Source organism: Plectropomus leopardus, chromosome 2 (assembly GCF_026936395.1).
Source record: "Plectropomus leopardus strain MGB_pleo_1.0 chromosome 2, ASM2693639v1, whole genome shotgun sequence".
Classification (NCBI taxonomy): Eukaryota; Metazoa; Chordata; class Actinopteri; order Perciformes; family Serranidae; genus Plectropomus; species Plectropomus leopardus.
The window spans coordinates 10136815-10154306 of NC_142177.1; the positions used below are offsets into that span (position 1 = coordinate 10136815).

General features: G+C 39.7%; 1 protein-coding gene and 1 long non-coding RNA gene across 3 annotated transcripts in view; one reads left to right on the forward strand and one right to left on the reverse strand.

Moving 5' to 3' along the window:
* LOC148190149 (uncharacterized) overlaps positions 1-17492 on the reverse strand; it is a 52353-nt gene that overhangs the window by 12544 nt on the left and 22317 nt on the right. The window lies entirely within an intron of this gene.
* Positions 1-17492, forward strand: part of rargb (retinoic acid receptor, gamma b) — a 43730-nt gene that overhangs the window by 682 nt on the left and 25556 nt on the right. The window contains exon 2 of the mRNA XM_042500055.2: positions 13309-13703. Coding sequence (XP_042355989.1) covers positions 13532-13703 — 172 coding nt within the window. The 5' untranslated portion in view covers positions 13309-13531. The remainder of the gene's footprint in view (positions 1-13308; positions 13704-17492) is intronic.

The window sequence follows — 17492 nt, forward strand, 5'->3', positions numbered from 1 at the left end:
ATTCCCTTAAAGAGGGACATAAATACGTAGTGTTGCATGTCGGTGGAGTGCTACAGGTGAGCTTGGTAACCATCTCAGGCTATTTTCTATCAGCAGACAAAGTGGCTGCGTTAGCCTGCGGGCTCCCAGCCAACAGACTGGCTGTCAGACTTGATGGATCACTCCATCAACATCACAAATGGCTGAGTGGGTCTGCTCTACCTGGTGTATGAACACACTCAGTCACCCCCCCCCCTCCCCTGAAGGTTATGTAAACAGGTTTCCATCCACACAATTACATAAGCGCGATGGAAACAGTGAAATAGGCCATTCCGGATATCACAAGACAGTCTGCAGTATGTCTGATCACTGCTTTGCATTGAGCATGCACTTGCTGACCCCGTTTTTATACAGTGAATCATTTCAAATAGCATCCTTTGTGCGACATGTGCTGTATAAATACACATGCATTGCTTGATTGATGGTCGTGATTAAGATGCTATTCATCTGCTAAGTGCTTCTTCCCCCGGCTGATCCGAGCTGCTCCGCGTCTGTCCGCTAACACCACACTGCTGAGCATGCCACTCTGCGCCTATGCACTCCAATGCAAGGCCCCCGTTGCGAGCCGCTGTAGCAAACTCTTGACAAATCTATTCCAGATTAATTTTCCTTTAATGTCCGCAGGAATGCTCATCAGCACGTCCACAGGAATAGGTGGACAAGGCTATAAGCAGGGCACAAACAGCCGGGTGGAAACGCTAACATAGTAATATTAGAGATCACATTCTGCAGAGCAGTGACAGACTGGCTTAATATAACTCCTCTTTGTCGTCTTCTCTTCTGATTGAATGGGTTTGATTTTACCCTGCTTTTCATCACTTGGCCATTTTCTCTGTCGGTGTCGGCGACTGAGTGAACTCTCTGATTCCAGGTCAGATTATTTTCAGCTTTTTTCAAGATCTAACATTTAAGGTGGATGCATCTGCTCTTGTTTTGTTTTGTTTTGTTTTTTTCTTTTAGTTTCATCATCTGGAGAAGAAACTTCGAGATGAAAACGTGTGTGTGCATGGGTTTGGGTGTGTTTGGGTATAACTCCTTTAACTGCATTGCAATCTCATCTTTGTTCTCTACACTTTTCAAGAATGACAGCCCCTCAGGCTGAGGAGGCTGCCTGGCTCCGCTCCCTCTTTCTTTCTCACAGTCTCACTGACTTCTTCTCTTCTTAATTCCATATATATATATATATATATATATATATATACATATATATATATATATATATATATATATATATATATATATATATATATATATATTAAAATCCATCTTTGCTGGTGCATGTCAGCTGAGTTTGATTTTGTACAGGGTTGTTCTCAGCCTGCTCAACATAAATGGAAACTTGGAGCTTCCAAGACAAAGGAGCAAGCATTTGCTACTTGTTTTTGAGAGCAGAAGACACAAATGTTTTCTTGTTCTGCAGAATATCGTCCGCACAGTTATTCTGAGAACCATGCACTGGCTGCGGTTCGGCTTGACGTGCCCAATTGGCTTCAGAGATTTGGAAATCACTTGTAACATTCATTAATGCTTTCGCTGCACTTTTTCACAAAAATCTGAGGCTGAATGTGTCTCAAAGAGCTTCTCAGTGTGTTTAATCGAGGCCCCGGGGCTGCTCTTCAGCACAGGCCACAAGTCCCTTTAAACACACATCTAATCCTCTGTGCGGAGCAACAGCAATACACAGATTTGGAGTGTTTGTGAGACATACGCGGTGGGGGGTTCAGCAGTCTTTAGAAACAAGTTTTACTTTAATACTAAATGAAAAGCTGCCTACCAAATGCTTCAATTAGGCCTGACCCATGGCCCGCTGCTGAGCCTGGAGCGACAGGGGCTGACCCCGGCTCCGACCTGGAGACCCCCGGCAGCCCACAGGGTTGGCTCCACATAATGACAACATTGTGTGTTTTATGAAGCATTACTATCATCAAAATCATCCCCATTAGCAGTAACCACCAATTCACACTGTGTTATTCCAAGTATGTCGGACAGTTAAATAACAAACTTACAAAAGTAAAGTGAAGTTAGTCGAGAGTCAGGTGACAGTAAAGAATGAACGAGGTGGAGAGCGCCCATGGTGACTCGCTGATCGTTTTCTACTGAGAGAAGATGCATGGATGATTTTTGGAGCTCGATCATGTACTTCAGTACGGTGTGAATATCCCAAGGAACCCAAGGAAGCAAAGTTGTTGTTAAGGTTACAACTGATCCAGGTTAACAGTCAGAATAATTTCTAATTTCTACATTAATTGAAGCATTGTTTGGTATATATTTCACAGAGCTCAAACCGACTTCGTCAAATTGCCAGTTTTGTCCAAGCAAAAACCAAAAAACAGTTAACTATTACTGAAGAGTATCTTTTACACATTAAGAATTTAGAACCAGTGACTGTTCGGCAGTTTTAACCCTTTGAAACCTGAGCACATTGGCTTGATTTCTCTCAAACATGGGACCAAGTGAGCAATGAAACAAGAAATGACCCAAAAATTTGCTAGAAACTAGAAAAAAATGCAAGAAAATCACCTGAAAAAAAGTTTAAAACAACAACAACAAAACAACAAAGTAAAATGAAGTTTAAAAAAAGCAAACATGGAAATGATGTGGAAAAAGTGTTTTCAAAATTAAAATTAAAAACATAAAATAAACTATATTAACATTTTGTAACATAACTTAAAATATGTAACTATGACAAGTATATAGTATATAGTTTTTCTTTTACTTTTTCTTTTTTTCCATATGCAGACATTTTCCCATAGCTTTTCTGCATCTACTAATTTGTGAAACAGTTATAACCAAGCTGCTGATTGCCTTTCTCTAATGTTTCTGAAAGAAATCACACCAATTTGCTCAGGGTTCAAAGGTTTAAATACTTGTGAAAGTTGTCTGTAAGCAGCACAAGGAAAGTGACGTTGTCCAGGTTTCAAAGGGTTGAGTAAAAATGCAGTAAATGATAAATCCTTAATCAAAATTGTTATCCTTTAATTCTTTTGTCAATGGCTAGTCTTTAATCGTTTCAGCTTTAAATACATTTTACTTATAGAGCACTATTCTAGATGTCAGACTCTTTTAATAACAAACCACATAAATAGAAAACACAAAACTCATGAAAACAATAAGCATGTACTGTACAAAATTAACCGGAAACTTGGATTTATTTATAAAGCTGAAAATGACCCTTGCTATTCCATCCTCTGCTTTTTAATTTTTAAGTTGTTTCATAACAGGCCTACTAAAATCTACTAAAATCTTTTACTTCTCTGAAAGTCACTCATTCAAAAGTTTTTTTGTTAATAAATCACTATATCCTCAACTGCAATGTTGAGGTGACAGTGCTGATTTCCAGCATATCCAGCATAACTTAACTCTTCATTGGTGGCTGTGTCCATAAACATTTGATGGAAACATCACTTTAGTCGATATACTGTCTATTGCAACTTCTTAATAAGCTTCAAAAAGAGCCGCGCACAGACACCATACAGACTTGAACAGCTGGCTGTATTTGCTTGTACTCATTGTTTGTTTGATGATCCAGGATGTTTTATGTGTCAGTTGATTTGCAGTATATAAGGAGAGTTGCTGGATGAGGAGAAATTCATTGGCCTGATTGTCGCAGCAAAACGAAATAAAAAATCCCAAACAAACATTCATCAAAAATAAACATGCCTTTACAAAAAACAAAGTTTAAATCAATTAAATTAATTTATCAAACAATAAAACTGAGATCTAACTAAACACAATGTGGTTGAAAAGTGTATCCTCTTGGCGACTTCACTCCTAATTCAGCACACCTGCCGTTAATGAGAGGATTGTGAGATGCCAGCTCTAGTGATGCATTCAAGTGCTTGAAAAAAAAATGGAAATTTTTAGGGGTTGCAGGAAATGGCTCAAACACTGTAACTTAGAGAAATATGTTTTACTACATGTGCTGTGGATTGAAGACTCATTTGTAGATCCAAGTTCAGGAGTGAATTTAAAGGAGGATTTTCTGGAAACATGTTTATCAGTTGTCTTACGAAAACCCCTTTCCCACTGGACAAAAAACCCACAAACAGCCACTTACATCTGGCTTTAATATGCTATTTAATAGGAAAGGTTACAGCTCTGATTGGCTCCAATCAACAGAGATGGAAATACAACGCACTAATTTTGGCCATTTTGCCAGCACGATGCAATGATGAGCTTTTAGAAAGTACTGTCCATCTCCGCCCAGGTGGAACATTGTTCAAAATTTAGTCCACGCAGAGTTTTAAAAAGAGTCTGGAAAACTAAGAGGTATAAAAAGAGGTAACTTTTTCACTGTTCTCCATGATGCTTTCTACTGTTTACTAACCTGTTTTGTGGTCTGTCCATGACATTGAACATGACAAACCAAAAATCAAACAAACCAAAAAACAGAAAGGCATACTGGTCCACTTCAGAGTTGTGTACACAGATCTGGTCTACTGGCAATGAGAAGACACTCTATTGCATACTTGTAACGGCTTATTTTGGTGGGAAAGAAGTACAAAAGTTAGATGAGAATACTGTGCTCAGACATAGAAGAGAGGAATTAATCTCCTCTAACTCTCAGTAAGAAAGCAAAATAATATATTTCCAAAAATGTGGAACTATTGCCCTTGAGGAAAGGAACCAAATAGATTATGAACTTTGTCACCCTCAAACATCAAACGTAGTTTTTTACAGCCTCTATAAACCCGGCGAGGGAGTACAGATCCTGTTTATTGGAAATCATTTTCATAAAATTAATGTCTGGCTATCATTCTGAAAGATGTCTCTGAGTAATAATAGTAGGAAGACGGATATCAAATGTTATTTTGAGGCCTAATATATACATATGTGTGTACATTCTTGACGAAGCTAACAACATAATGGCTTGCATAAAATGAAAATATGTGTTTGCCACAGCCAGAAACATTTTGTGGGTTTAAGATGGCTGTCAGACACCAATGGTTTACGGCCCTGCAATATTTGTGTTCCTCAAAAGACATTTTTACATGTCAGTTTGACATAAAATATAGTACGGTCATTTGTTGGAAAATCTCATTATGTTGTTTGTGGGTGATGGTGCCTGTGTTTTTTCCCCTCTGTAATGGTTTCTGTGTGTCAGTATGTGCTTTTTCTACTCTGTGCGTTGAGCGCAGATCATCCCTGGCTGCATACTCTCAGAATAAGTCAGATTTTATTGTGGTTTTATGGTTTACAGCTAATTGTCCTGCTGAAGTCATGTTTTTCCTTGCATTTGGCTGTTTTGGGGGAGTTTTTACATCCACTCAGACTCTTAGCCTTTTAGTTTACTCTTCACTCTCTACTGAAACTGTGTGGTTTTTAAATGCAGGGACTGTATTTAAGTTTTTCCTCTTGATTTCCTTCCTACCATGCCGCTCTAATGTCTCCATAGATACACCCACAAACTGGACAAACGCATCTACTTTTTCTGTTGTGCAAGTCCAAAGTGTCTAACAAAGTTTGACTGTTTGCTCAACAATAGATTTCAGAATAAAAGAGCAAGAATAGCAGTTTAAACCAAGCTCACAATCACAAAAGAACAGCATAAGATAACACAACCAACAAAACAAAAGAGCAACTACAAAATACAAAGTCTGTGGCACTTTAGCATTGAATACCCGCCTATTTTCCTGCTGACTCACATCGCTCTGGATTAAACCCACACACTGGAAGTTTGAAAACAGAAAGATGACTAAATAGAAAAAAATCAACTTTTTTTTTTTACTCTCTATTTACCGACAGGCAACTTTTTAGTTCCTTCTCAATCCAAAAGTTGTGTTTATTTTCAGACAAAAAGTTTCTATTTTGTCTCCAGCGTTCACACTCTCAATGGGGTGACCGCTCTTTTAAGGATAGAAAAACATCATCAATCAGATATGCCAACACTGAGGACTAATCATCAACATGAAAATAAAGGACATCATTATGTGATGTGGATCAGAGCGTTTATATCCTCCGGTACTAGTTTGGAGTTGTATAACTGACATTGTTTCTGTTTAATAGAAACATTAACAGTATAAGCACATAAATATTTACCTTCTTCATGTGTTCCTCTGTACCTAAAAGCCTCTGAATCAAATCCTAAAACCTGGCTATGTGCTTGTACCCCTTTATTGCTGAGACAAGTTGGAAATTTCCTATTGTGTAAATGATGATTTGCCACACAATGTTAACCAAGTGTGGAGGTTAAACTGATGAATTAGAAATAAATAAGAGATTTTTTTTCTACATTTTGCAGTTACTGATAGCATACTGTTGAGCTGTCATAAGTCCCCTGATGGTAACCAATCAGAAAAACGGAACCACAAAAATGAAGATGGAATCAGTTTAAAACATAGTTAAAAACCCTAAACATGGCTTACTGTCAAGTCAAGACGATGACATTTCCACCAAGAACTGTTCGTATCGATAATCTTTCCATACACCCAAATGTTAATTGCTTCTCAGATTCAGCTGTTAGCAGAGACAAACAAGATGCCTTAAACCACATGGGTAGCCAATCGCCACATCTAAACAACACTTGTTCTGGTGACCAAGAGACTGTTCAGGGTAAGACAGAAACAAGTGATGCCAGTAGAAATAAGGAGGGATAAACACTGAATCATGCAAAGACTTGATTCTCAGAGTATTTAAAGAGTTAAGAAAGGACAAAATGGGTTGATGCATGCTGACATGTAGAAGTACCGCTGGCCAGGATGACCAGTGGCTCACCTGGTGGAGCAGCTGCCCCATGTACAAAGGCAATGTCCTTGCTGCAGTGACGTAATTACTGCCCCATGAATGACGTCATGTACTAACATAAAGTTACATACTTAACATAAAGCTATATGGGTTAGGTTTAGACAAGTCATGTTACTTTGGTTAGGTTAAGGAAAAGAAACACAGTGACAACCTCCCTTAAAATGACTTAAAGTTCCCTCGGTTTCACATGGGACACAAACACCTGCCTCCTGGAAAAAGTCCTGTGTTTTGTAACCCATCCACCACCCCAACCTGCCTCTGTACATGCACTACTTTTTCTTTTCTTACTTCTTTACTCATGTCGGCCCATTGGTCACATCATTGCAGCCTTCCCGATTAGATGGGTTATAAATAAATTACTGGCTCATGATTACGTTAGTTATATAGTAATTCTGGCGCATTACTTTTCGTAGCTATATATACCAACAGTGCATGAGAACAGCTTGCAAGAGTACCCAAGCAATACAGCTGTTTTTGTTCCTGCTATTGTGAAGACTGTGCAAACAGTCATAACAGATCAGGAAACTAGGAGCTATTATTTCTTTCAATTGGATACTGTTACCTGATGTATAAATAATTGTTTAATCTTGCCCTGTCTGCCACTGGCTGTACTTCGTCCTAAACGTTAAGTTATGCAATTAATGTAAAGGAACTTTGATTTAGGAAAAGAAATGTGGTGAGGACATACCTTAAAATAATTTAAAGTTCATACGATTCTGAATACCGGTCTCCTGGGGAAAGTCCTCTGTTTTTCGACACATCCACCGCCCCAACCTGCCTCCGAACTGGACCGCTAGGGGCCGCTTTCTTATTTACTCTATCCGGCGCATTGGTCACGTGATCACAGCCTTCCCAAATACCTCAGAGATGTGGCAATTTTGGTGCATTACTTTTTGTAGGATATGCATGAACAGTACACAGCCTGAATAGACATGCAAAAGCTACACAGCATTCAAATGCTTATTCATAATTTAAACGTTAACATTATGAACGGCACTTTTCGGTACAGCCTGATGTTGGCTCTGAGAGTTTTGCTGTCTGCCCATAGCAATCTTTCAAGTGCTGCTTACAACAGTAGCAGTGTCACCTTTCACAAAAGATTGTTGCCCACAAATTGTGAGCCTTTTTAGGCCTGTCGCATGCAGAGGGTTGCAAGTATACTGGATGCTGTCAAAGTTAAAATTGATATTGCACCACTTGCATGTTGCAAATTTATGCTGGTCCCAGGTCGTTTTCACATGTAAATGACTTAGTGTGGACAGACTCTTAGTAACGACCTTCTGTGTGTGTGTGTGTGAGTGTGTGTGTAGTTTCATAACTATAACCTCAAGCTGATTTGGCATGGAAAAACCATAAAGTTTAGTCACTATACACCCAGGGTAACTAGGTCCAGATGATGCTCCTAATAAGCACTTGAAACATGTTATTAAAAAATGCTTTTTTCAATTGAACCATTTACAGCTGAAAGATGTTTACAACTGTTGCATCAATGCGCTGAACATAATGAGGTCGCTCCTAAAAGTTTGATGGAAGTTGTGTGAAACAAACAATGTTGAGGGTATCCAGTGGCTTGTTGGAAAAGACAGAGAGGTGGAAAGCCCCAGCGTTTTTACACTGAAGCTGTTTTTAATCCCCATCGTCTGGGAAAATGGAGCATCAGTTGTGTGTGTTGGTGTGTCAGCAGGACCAGGACCAGGTGACCCAGTCTGACCTGACCCAGCCAGGTCTCATAAAAGCAGCATTGAGGCCTGGAGGCCCGGAGACACAGCACTGCTTTTGTTGCCTTGCCCAAGGTGTATTCCCCCTGGAGGGAGCGCGAGGGGGCGGGGGTGCGTTACTCATTAGAGAGAAAGAAACCATTCCTTGGCTCAGGCGCACATTATTTCATAGTTTATTAGTGGAAATAAAAGCGTTGCTTTATTTTTATGTTTTTTGCAACTGCTCAGCCCATTTTTGTTTTTTTTTCCTCTCTCCTCCCATGCTGCTTTACCACAGTTTGCTCTTTCTCTTATTAATCCAGTTTCCAGTATGGCTCTAATTAATAGGACTGTTCATGTCTTACACATGGCCTGCCAGATGCTTGAAACTCCCTCCTATGTTCTTCCCCTCCCTTTCTTTTCCTCTGTTTCCCTCTATCTTTTTCCATCCCCTTTTTCAGCTTTCGACACTTTATTTTTTCTTCATCCCGATCCTTTTATACATCTGGCTTTCATACTGGTGATTTTGGTCTTTGATTGGTTAAAGAGTGAAGTCGAACGACTCCGAAGCCTGCATGTGGGGAGAGATCCTCCGTCCTATATTTACTCCTCCATTCTTCAAGGTCAATTGCAGCTTTCAATGGTGCTTCAGCATGTGTGAACGCAGTGTGTTTTCCACTGATTACTCGCCCATGAACATGATTAAAGTCACAGAACATCTGTGTACGTTCACGTCTGCAGCCTGCATGTCCGTGCTTGTATGTTTCTGTGTTCGGCTCTCAGAGAGGCATGTGCACGCATATGTTTTGCAAAATGTGACCATTCCACACCATGTATGTAATCAGTTTTTTTAATCACCACACACTTTGTCCAACCTGTGTTTGACATTTTCGGATCCTCAAATACAAAAGTTCTTTGTGAAAATAGTTGCAGGGACTCTCCCTGACTGGCCCTCACAGTGAAGAAAAACCGCAGCAGAGCCAAGCAGCTACAGAAAATATGTCAATAAGGGAAATATGACTTTAAAAACAACACTCACTACATTGACTTCAGGGCTGTGTGTGTGTGTGTGAATGTGTAATGTGTGTATGTGGGAAGAAATTGCTGCCATAATAACAAAAAAGGCAGAAGAACTTTACACCAACAAAAGTAGCACAGACGCCTGATTATAAGTCTAATTGTTTTATCCAACCCATTTATATCAGTGAGGGTAGACTAAATATTAGAAACACCCCTCAGGGTGATGCAATACAACTCTACTGCACCACAAACTGCAGCCTCTGAGTCGAATCAAAACCTCTATAAAACAGTTTCAAAAAGCTGAACAACTGAATTTTCATGAAGGATTTATTGCATCGCTGTTGTATTAGGATGCATTAACATTAGCATAGGGGTACCTAATAAACCAGCTATTGGAGTGTATATATTTTGCTGATACTCAAAAATATCCTGATATCAAAAGAAAAATTGTCTCCTTATGTGTGCGTAATTAATTTGCACATGGGTAAGAATACCATAAAAAGTGAGCCACTTACAATAGACATGAAACATATGAACAGGCAAAGGGCCCTTATTCCCACGCTGTCAAATACAGACACTTTATCAAGCTCATTGGTGTCTCATAGCAACACAGAGGGCACCCTTTAGCATATCTATGTGACGCACAGCTGAGACACATTGTATGTGAAACAGTTGCCGTTAGGTTTAAGCAACAAAACTACGTGGTTAGGTTTAGAAAGGTCATGTTTTGGGTAGAAGTAAGTATGTCATATTGCGTAATGTGACATAAATAAGTCATGTGAGTGACATCAGTGCTTGATGAACATACAAAAACTGCGTGATGTTCCCTGAGAACAACACTTACTTACAAGCTAAAGGATTTCTTTTCTATCGATACTGCACGTCAAGCGGCAATGATTTGTCATCCTAGATTGAGAAGGGTGTGCAACATACAGTCTATGACTGCAAGAGGCAAGTACTTAAAGGGTTAGTTCACTCAAATGTTATAAACCAGAAACATTGTCTTTGGATGCAGAGTGATAAAGTCTGGAGCACACTGTTATGATTAGAATTTTTTAATAAGGTGTAGCCACATTTCAAAATAAAGCCTGTTTTCATCAGAGCAATCACAGCATACCACAAGTGGTATTGGGCCATTCAAAACAGTTTGGGATATTTTTGTCCAGGTTTTGAGATGTATACCTAATACAATAGAGGTAAATGGTTGTAAACACTTGAACTACTTTCTACTAGTCCTATAGTAAAGACCACCTGAACCGAGACCAAGTCAGAAACAAGACTAGAACGTACTGACAACTGAGACAAGACCATGACTTTGAGGGATTGCGAACAAGTCAAGACCACAATCAGACCAGTGTGAATCCCACACTGCATTACACACTTATGAGAAAATGTTGCAAACCAAAGGCACTCAAACTGATCTGAAAGATCTTCTTTCCCATAAAAACACCCACAGAAAACCACTGAAGATTTGTCTTAATTCTCTTCTTTTATTGCCATGCTGTATATATATGTGTGTGTGTACCATGATAAAATAATCCTAAGGCAATTTGTTTTCTATAACTAAACAAATACAAACACAGAGGAGCTAAAATCATCGTAACCATCTTTATTCAACACTTCTTTTGTGCGCACGCAATTTAGAGATATTCCCACAGTTGTGATCTTGACTCATATTGAAATAAAATAAAAAACTTTTTTGTCTGAGATTGAAACCAAGTAAGTAAATAAATAAAAAAAAAGGTCTTGAGAGTGGTTTCGAGACCAAGACCAACCTCCAGTACTACAGCACCACTTTTTACTGAAGAGGTTTGCTGACAGAGAGGTCTGTGGATTACCTAGAGCAGGGGTAGGCAACCTGAGGCTCTAGAGCCACATGCGGCTCTTTAGCCCCTCTCAAGTGGCTCCTGTGTCTCTGACTAAAAATTATATGGAAATGAATTGCAATTATTTTTTTTAAAGTTTTCAATCAATTTTTCAATTGCAAAAACATGTAGCCTGTACACAGAATATGAAAATGTATTTCATTAACTAAAATATGCATCATATTTCTGTGGCCCTGGTGCCTTTTCAGCTAAATTTTGCAAAATTTCAAAAATGGTAGGCGGTCCTGGATCAAAAAGGTCTGACTAGCTATAGATTCCAAATCCAAGATAGGAGAAGTCTCAGAGGAAAGTGGAGAAGTTATTAGTGCATAGAGATAATAATAACAGTGCATGGATAGATATTTTAATTTTTACCACCAACACTGCAAAGTTAATGTAACAAAAAATAATAAATAGTGGTAAAACATATTGATGAATGCTTATGTAGACCCATTAATAATATTAATAGGCTAGTTTGACTATATGTGTTGTGTTACCTGCGGCTCCAGACAGATTTTTTTTTTGTTTTGGGCCAGAAATGGCTCTTTTGATAGTAAAGGTTGCCGACCCCTGACCTAGAGTAACTGGGATACGGGTCCTGGAAATTCATGTTGCTGTCTGATTTTTTAAAAATGCTGTGAATACAATTGAACTTTTATTCATCTCCATTGTGTTGGGTTGGTCACAGGAGTTTGAGAAATACATATCTCCAAGCATGAACAAATAAAACCAGAATCTGCATGGCTAGATACCACATGAACACAAGAGGTCATTTGAGTGAACTGACCCTTTAAGACTGAACCTGTGGAACCTGTTAAATTAAAGAGGTATTGTTTTGGTTGTGTGTCTGCATGTATATGTTTGCATGTGTCTGCTCTGTAAAGGAGCTCTGCTCTGGCCAGTCTTTTTACCTCCACATGTGGAGCAGTTTACTTCACAGGTAAAGAGCGCCGCTTTGCAGCAGCGCTTTAATTGACAGGTCTCTGTGTAACTGACTGTACGTATACTGTCCCTGTATTTGTGCACCTGAGTCTATTAGCATAAATGAGAGACAGGGGCAGGAATTTGTCAACAAATGCTATTTCAAAAGACTGACAGTTCCTCTCAAAACATTTTTTTTCACCCTGTATTTCTGCTGAATCGTTGTTTCTTCATAGTAGTGCGATGAGGGACATTTGTAAATCCATAATTCTCTCCCTGTGTCTCTCACCCACCCTGGGTGTTTGATTCCCATGCCGAAGCAGGCCCAAAACAACAAGACATTCTTTGGCCGGGCTGTATTTACCACAGCTCCACCACAGAGAGTCAAGCTCCACCCACTCATGAAATCACTAAAGGGGATGAGAGAGAGTCACAGAGAAACAAGAGGAGAGGGCTGCCCTCATTTCACTTATTGACAGGGTCACAGAGACACTTCAAGAGTCCTGAGGGACAGAAAATAGTGAGACATCGTGATCATCACAAACTCTCAGCGGTTTGTACGGAGGGCACAGAGGGTATATGGTGTGGGGTACAGTGAGAATGAGCAGGTCATGTGTGTGTGTTGTTGTAAAGGGTTAATTGTACCCATGTTGTGGCTGGCTGTTCTCGAGCAGGCTGGCTACAGTCAGGCTGGCAGAGGGAACAGAGAGACCCTTTATAATACACTGCTGCTGATTGAAATCATATGGCATTGCCTGAAATCATTGCACTACTTTGAAGACAGACAAAAAGCATGAGAGAAGTGTTGCTGTTTCTTCAGCGCTCTGTTTTTGCTCTTCGTCTTCATTTTTGTCCCTTGTCTGGAGTTTGCTTTTGAGGTATCGATTGTCTCAGTGATATTTTTATTTGATTTATTGTTACTGATTTGACTTTAGGTGAGTTTTTAAGCCACTGTGCTCTATAGGTCAGAGTTTAGTCTCAGTGTCTAACCGCCCCTCCTTAACTATCCTTCTTTTCTACAGAGTCTGGATCTTGTCAGGTCTTGGTCAAGTGGCTACAGGTTTCTGTTTCACCCTCAACAGCATCCCTCTCAACCCCCCTTCGGCCTGACGGCAGAGCAGCCAGCGCCTGAGAGGGGCTGGATGGCAGCAGCCCACTTCAAACTCACCGCAGGCCCCTGACGAAGACGCCGCAGGAAGAGGAAACAACAGAGAAAAGTCACCCAAAACAGCAGCAGCACTTTTCATGATGGCAACCAACAGGGAGCACCAAGTGCGTCACATGACCGGGTTCCCTCGTGCCATGTACCCGTTCACCTTTAACTCCATGCGGAGCCACTCCCCCTTCGACCTGCTGGCCAGTAGCCACCTGTTCGGCCGGTTCGGGGCAGACCTTCCCAAAGAGATGGCTGCATTATGTGAGTAATACAAAAATATATATTATTCATTTACACAACCTACTCAAACAGCTATGGAGATTTGTGTTACATCCCTGCAACAGAGTGTGTTGCTCTGAAAGATATGTGTTTCAAGAAAGACTTTCCATTGGGTGCATTTCATAAAAACACAGAAATTTCAAGAATAGTTTACAAATGACTTGTGTGACCAAATGTCACCATCTTATCTTACATGAACTAACATCAACCCACAAGAACGTGCACAGATTCTCCCGACTGAAAGAATCTCATCGTACTCAGACCAAGAGCTCAAAGCCACAGTGTCACATTCATCTTCATTCAAACTGCTGAAGAAAATGTGTTAAAATGTGCAGTATCATCAAGAGGGTTCAAACTGGGCCAAGGTTCAATCAAGAAATCCTCATCCCACGTACTCGCATGGGAGATGATAGTGTGCCTAATACCCATGTCCCGACAAGTCTTGTTTTGCGTAACACAGCAAGGCTTCAAAATTTTTGTCTTCAGGGCAAATTTAGATTAGGATAAGGCTCAAAATCATCGGATCGGATCGGATCGGATCGGATCGAGTTGAAGAGGAGAGGAGAGGAGGGAGAGGAGAGGAGAGGAGAGGAGAGGAGAAGGAAAAACAGAAGAGTTTTTCCATGTGGTAAACCAGGCGGATGGCAGAGAGGGCAAGGCTGGAAAAAATAGCAAATATAAAATGCTTCCTGGTGTAGTTTCTGCTTTGAATAGAATTTAAATCCTTCAAATCACTTATTAGAACAGAAACACATGCAATTGCTTGACAGAAATATGGCATAAAAGAAACATGACAGTTTCTCATTTCAAAAACAGCAGTGTGTTTGTACAGGTATACTTTTGGGTCACAGGGGGTGCTGTTGCACTTCACAGTGACAGAGACGGACCAAAAAAGTTGATTTGAAGAGTGAAGGGCACTTTCTCCTTTATTAAGTCTGAACTTATGTCTTTGTGTTCTTCCCTTTCTTTCTCTTCTCTTTGTGTTGTTTCTTGATATTACAGGATCACAACATTATTTAACATGAAACTGCATTCATATAATTACTGTTAGTTCCCTGTCATGCTATGGTTGTAGCAACTTCAACTTGTGTACAGTTAGGGTTGCTATGAATTCTCTTTTTTTCTTTCTTTCCATATATAAAAATGTATTTAAAAAAAGATGCAATACATAATGTGCAAGGGCTGTGAAGGGGAATCGCTGAAAACCCTCCAAAGGCTTCAAAAGTGGCATGCAGGCAGCATATACAATATATAATTAATATTTTTTGCAAATGTAAATAACAATATTTGGCTTGTTTGCTCTCCTCTCTCAAAAACAATACTGGAAACATTCAACATCTATACTGAGAGGGAGGATCAGCAAGTATCGATCTGTGTAAATTTCCTCATTTAATCGTAAAAATGTTTCTTTTTAAAATAAGCTTTTGTCAACAATTCCTCCTTTTAGCGCGCTTTATATTTCCTTTTTTTAAAAAAAATCCTGTAATTTCAGAAAATATAAATGCAAATACCTGCAACTTGAAATCATTTGCTTATTTATATGAATGCTTCCATCCTGCAGTTCATTTTGTTGACTATATTTGACCACTGTATGTATGATAAAGTTGTGCCAAATCAAGTGGAATGCTTGTATCCAAATGAATCCCTATGATCAGTACACTAGTGCAGTGTCCATATTAAACGCAGTATATCTCTCATCCTGTAAAACTGACATCTGTTATAGAAATACCTGCTGAACTCTTCTGTCAATCAGCGTTTGTGTGCCTCATCGTGCGTACGTAGATGATGTGCTCAGTGAGCTGCTGATATCTGTTTATCTGGAGACTCAGGCTGTATAGCCTGGCTTGCAGCTCTCACAATGTCATTACATCTTTGACATGTTGCCTCTGGGACATTAATACACATACACAGAGAGAGAGAGATATGAGAGACCGCATTATGTCAGTCAGGATTGATGACAACATGGGTGGTCACATGTGACAAAAAGAGAGCTGTCAGGTACATACAGATTATCTCACCGTAGTTATCTATGCTATTTTAACTATATTGGATAGTTGACAGTGAAGGCCGACAAGGAAGAATTGTGATAAAACCACGTGATTTCTTTTGCTTGTAGAGATGACATTACAAAGAAACATTAGTTAGATCACATAGCTTCAGTCCACAGTTGAATTCTGTGATGTGTCACTTTTTTTTTTTTGCCTTGTATAAATTGGTTTGGTAATTGTATGTTGAGCATAGCTTTGTATGTGTGTGTGTGTGTGTGTGTGTGTGTGTGTGTGCTATACTGGTGTGTGATACTTCACAAACAGAAGGAAAGCTGGAAATGTGGGTGACACAAACATGTAAATGAACCAATCCAATATAAATAGAGTGGTATTTCATCATTGTCAAAACAGATCAAAGGCGCAGTAAAAAAGTTTTGAAACCAAGTTAATTAACACATAGTGCACATTTCTAATATTGTAGCCTGTGCAACAACACCAATTAATTTAACACCAGTCAGTCAGTCAGCGTAAAAAATGTTTGTTGCAGCTTTACAAAATGTGGCTTTTTGATATTGCCCGAAATACCACCTCATGCGAGTGTAAAAACGTTTTTGCAATACATGGGAGTTTTTGTTAAACTGACGTGTTGCCATTTTATATTTGCAGTTTCACTTTGCACAATTTGAGGGTTAATGGACACCTCCCTAATGAAATTGGGTTATGTGCTGTTTTGAGATGCTAGCAGGTCATTAGTCACCTTAAATCCAGCAATGAGGAGTTATTCAACCTCAAAACAGGAATGCTTGGCAGTGGTGTAGGCTTTAGAACAACATTTACTAATACAACTCTTACAACAGCTCTTATGCCATCTAACAATTAGTGCCCCACAAATGGCATTTTCACGTTACATACTTTACGTCAAGTTATGTTAAGTTGAAACAATGTGGGGATGTACAATAACTAACGTGTCGAACCAACAATAACAGTTGGTTTGACACAGTCCTGAACAACGGTCTCCCGGGGGAAAGTCCTGTGTTTGTTTGACCCATCCACCACCCTTACATGGACTCTTGCTCTTCATGCTACTTCCTTCTTTACTTCCATCAGCTCACTGCTCATGTAATTGCAGCTAATGAATACAAATATACATATATATATATACAAATTTTGGTGCACTACTTTTCATTGGTATACGTACAAACAGTGCATGAGAGCAGTCCGTTTAGAAACGCGGCATTACTACCTGGAGGGCAGGACCTCCTTTGTTGTGACACATCATTTGTCTTTAGTCTGGCTGCAAGAGTTCACCTTCACTGCCACATTTTCTTTTATCCTTTATGTAGCCAGGAAGGTCCAATTGAGATACAAGATCTCGTCTTACAGGAAGTCCTAGTCGTATGCTGGTGTATCTAAAAGGCACATACAATAAAGTCCTTGTTGATCGGTCTGGAGTGCCTGCTGACATTGACAACTATTAGTTCCTCACTTGTGCATCAGTCCAACCTGCTAAAAGAGAAATTCCCAAAGACCTTTCCATATTGGATGAGATCATCTGGACAGCTCAGCAGGACAAACCTGAAATTCAGGAGCTGGACTGCGTCCGCTGGTGGGGAATGGCTCGCAATCTTAAATCTTAATCATAATGTGGGAAAGGAGTTGACACATTTATCCATCAGCTAGATTTTAAGAAATGATTTTATTAACTGTGCAGACATCCAGATGTGTAAACTGATAGTTTGCTGTGGCGGTTAGCCAGCGAGGGTTTTCAGTGCTGATTATTTCG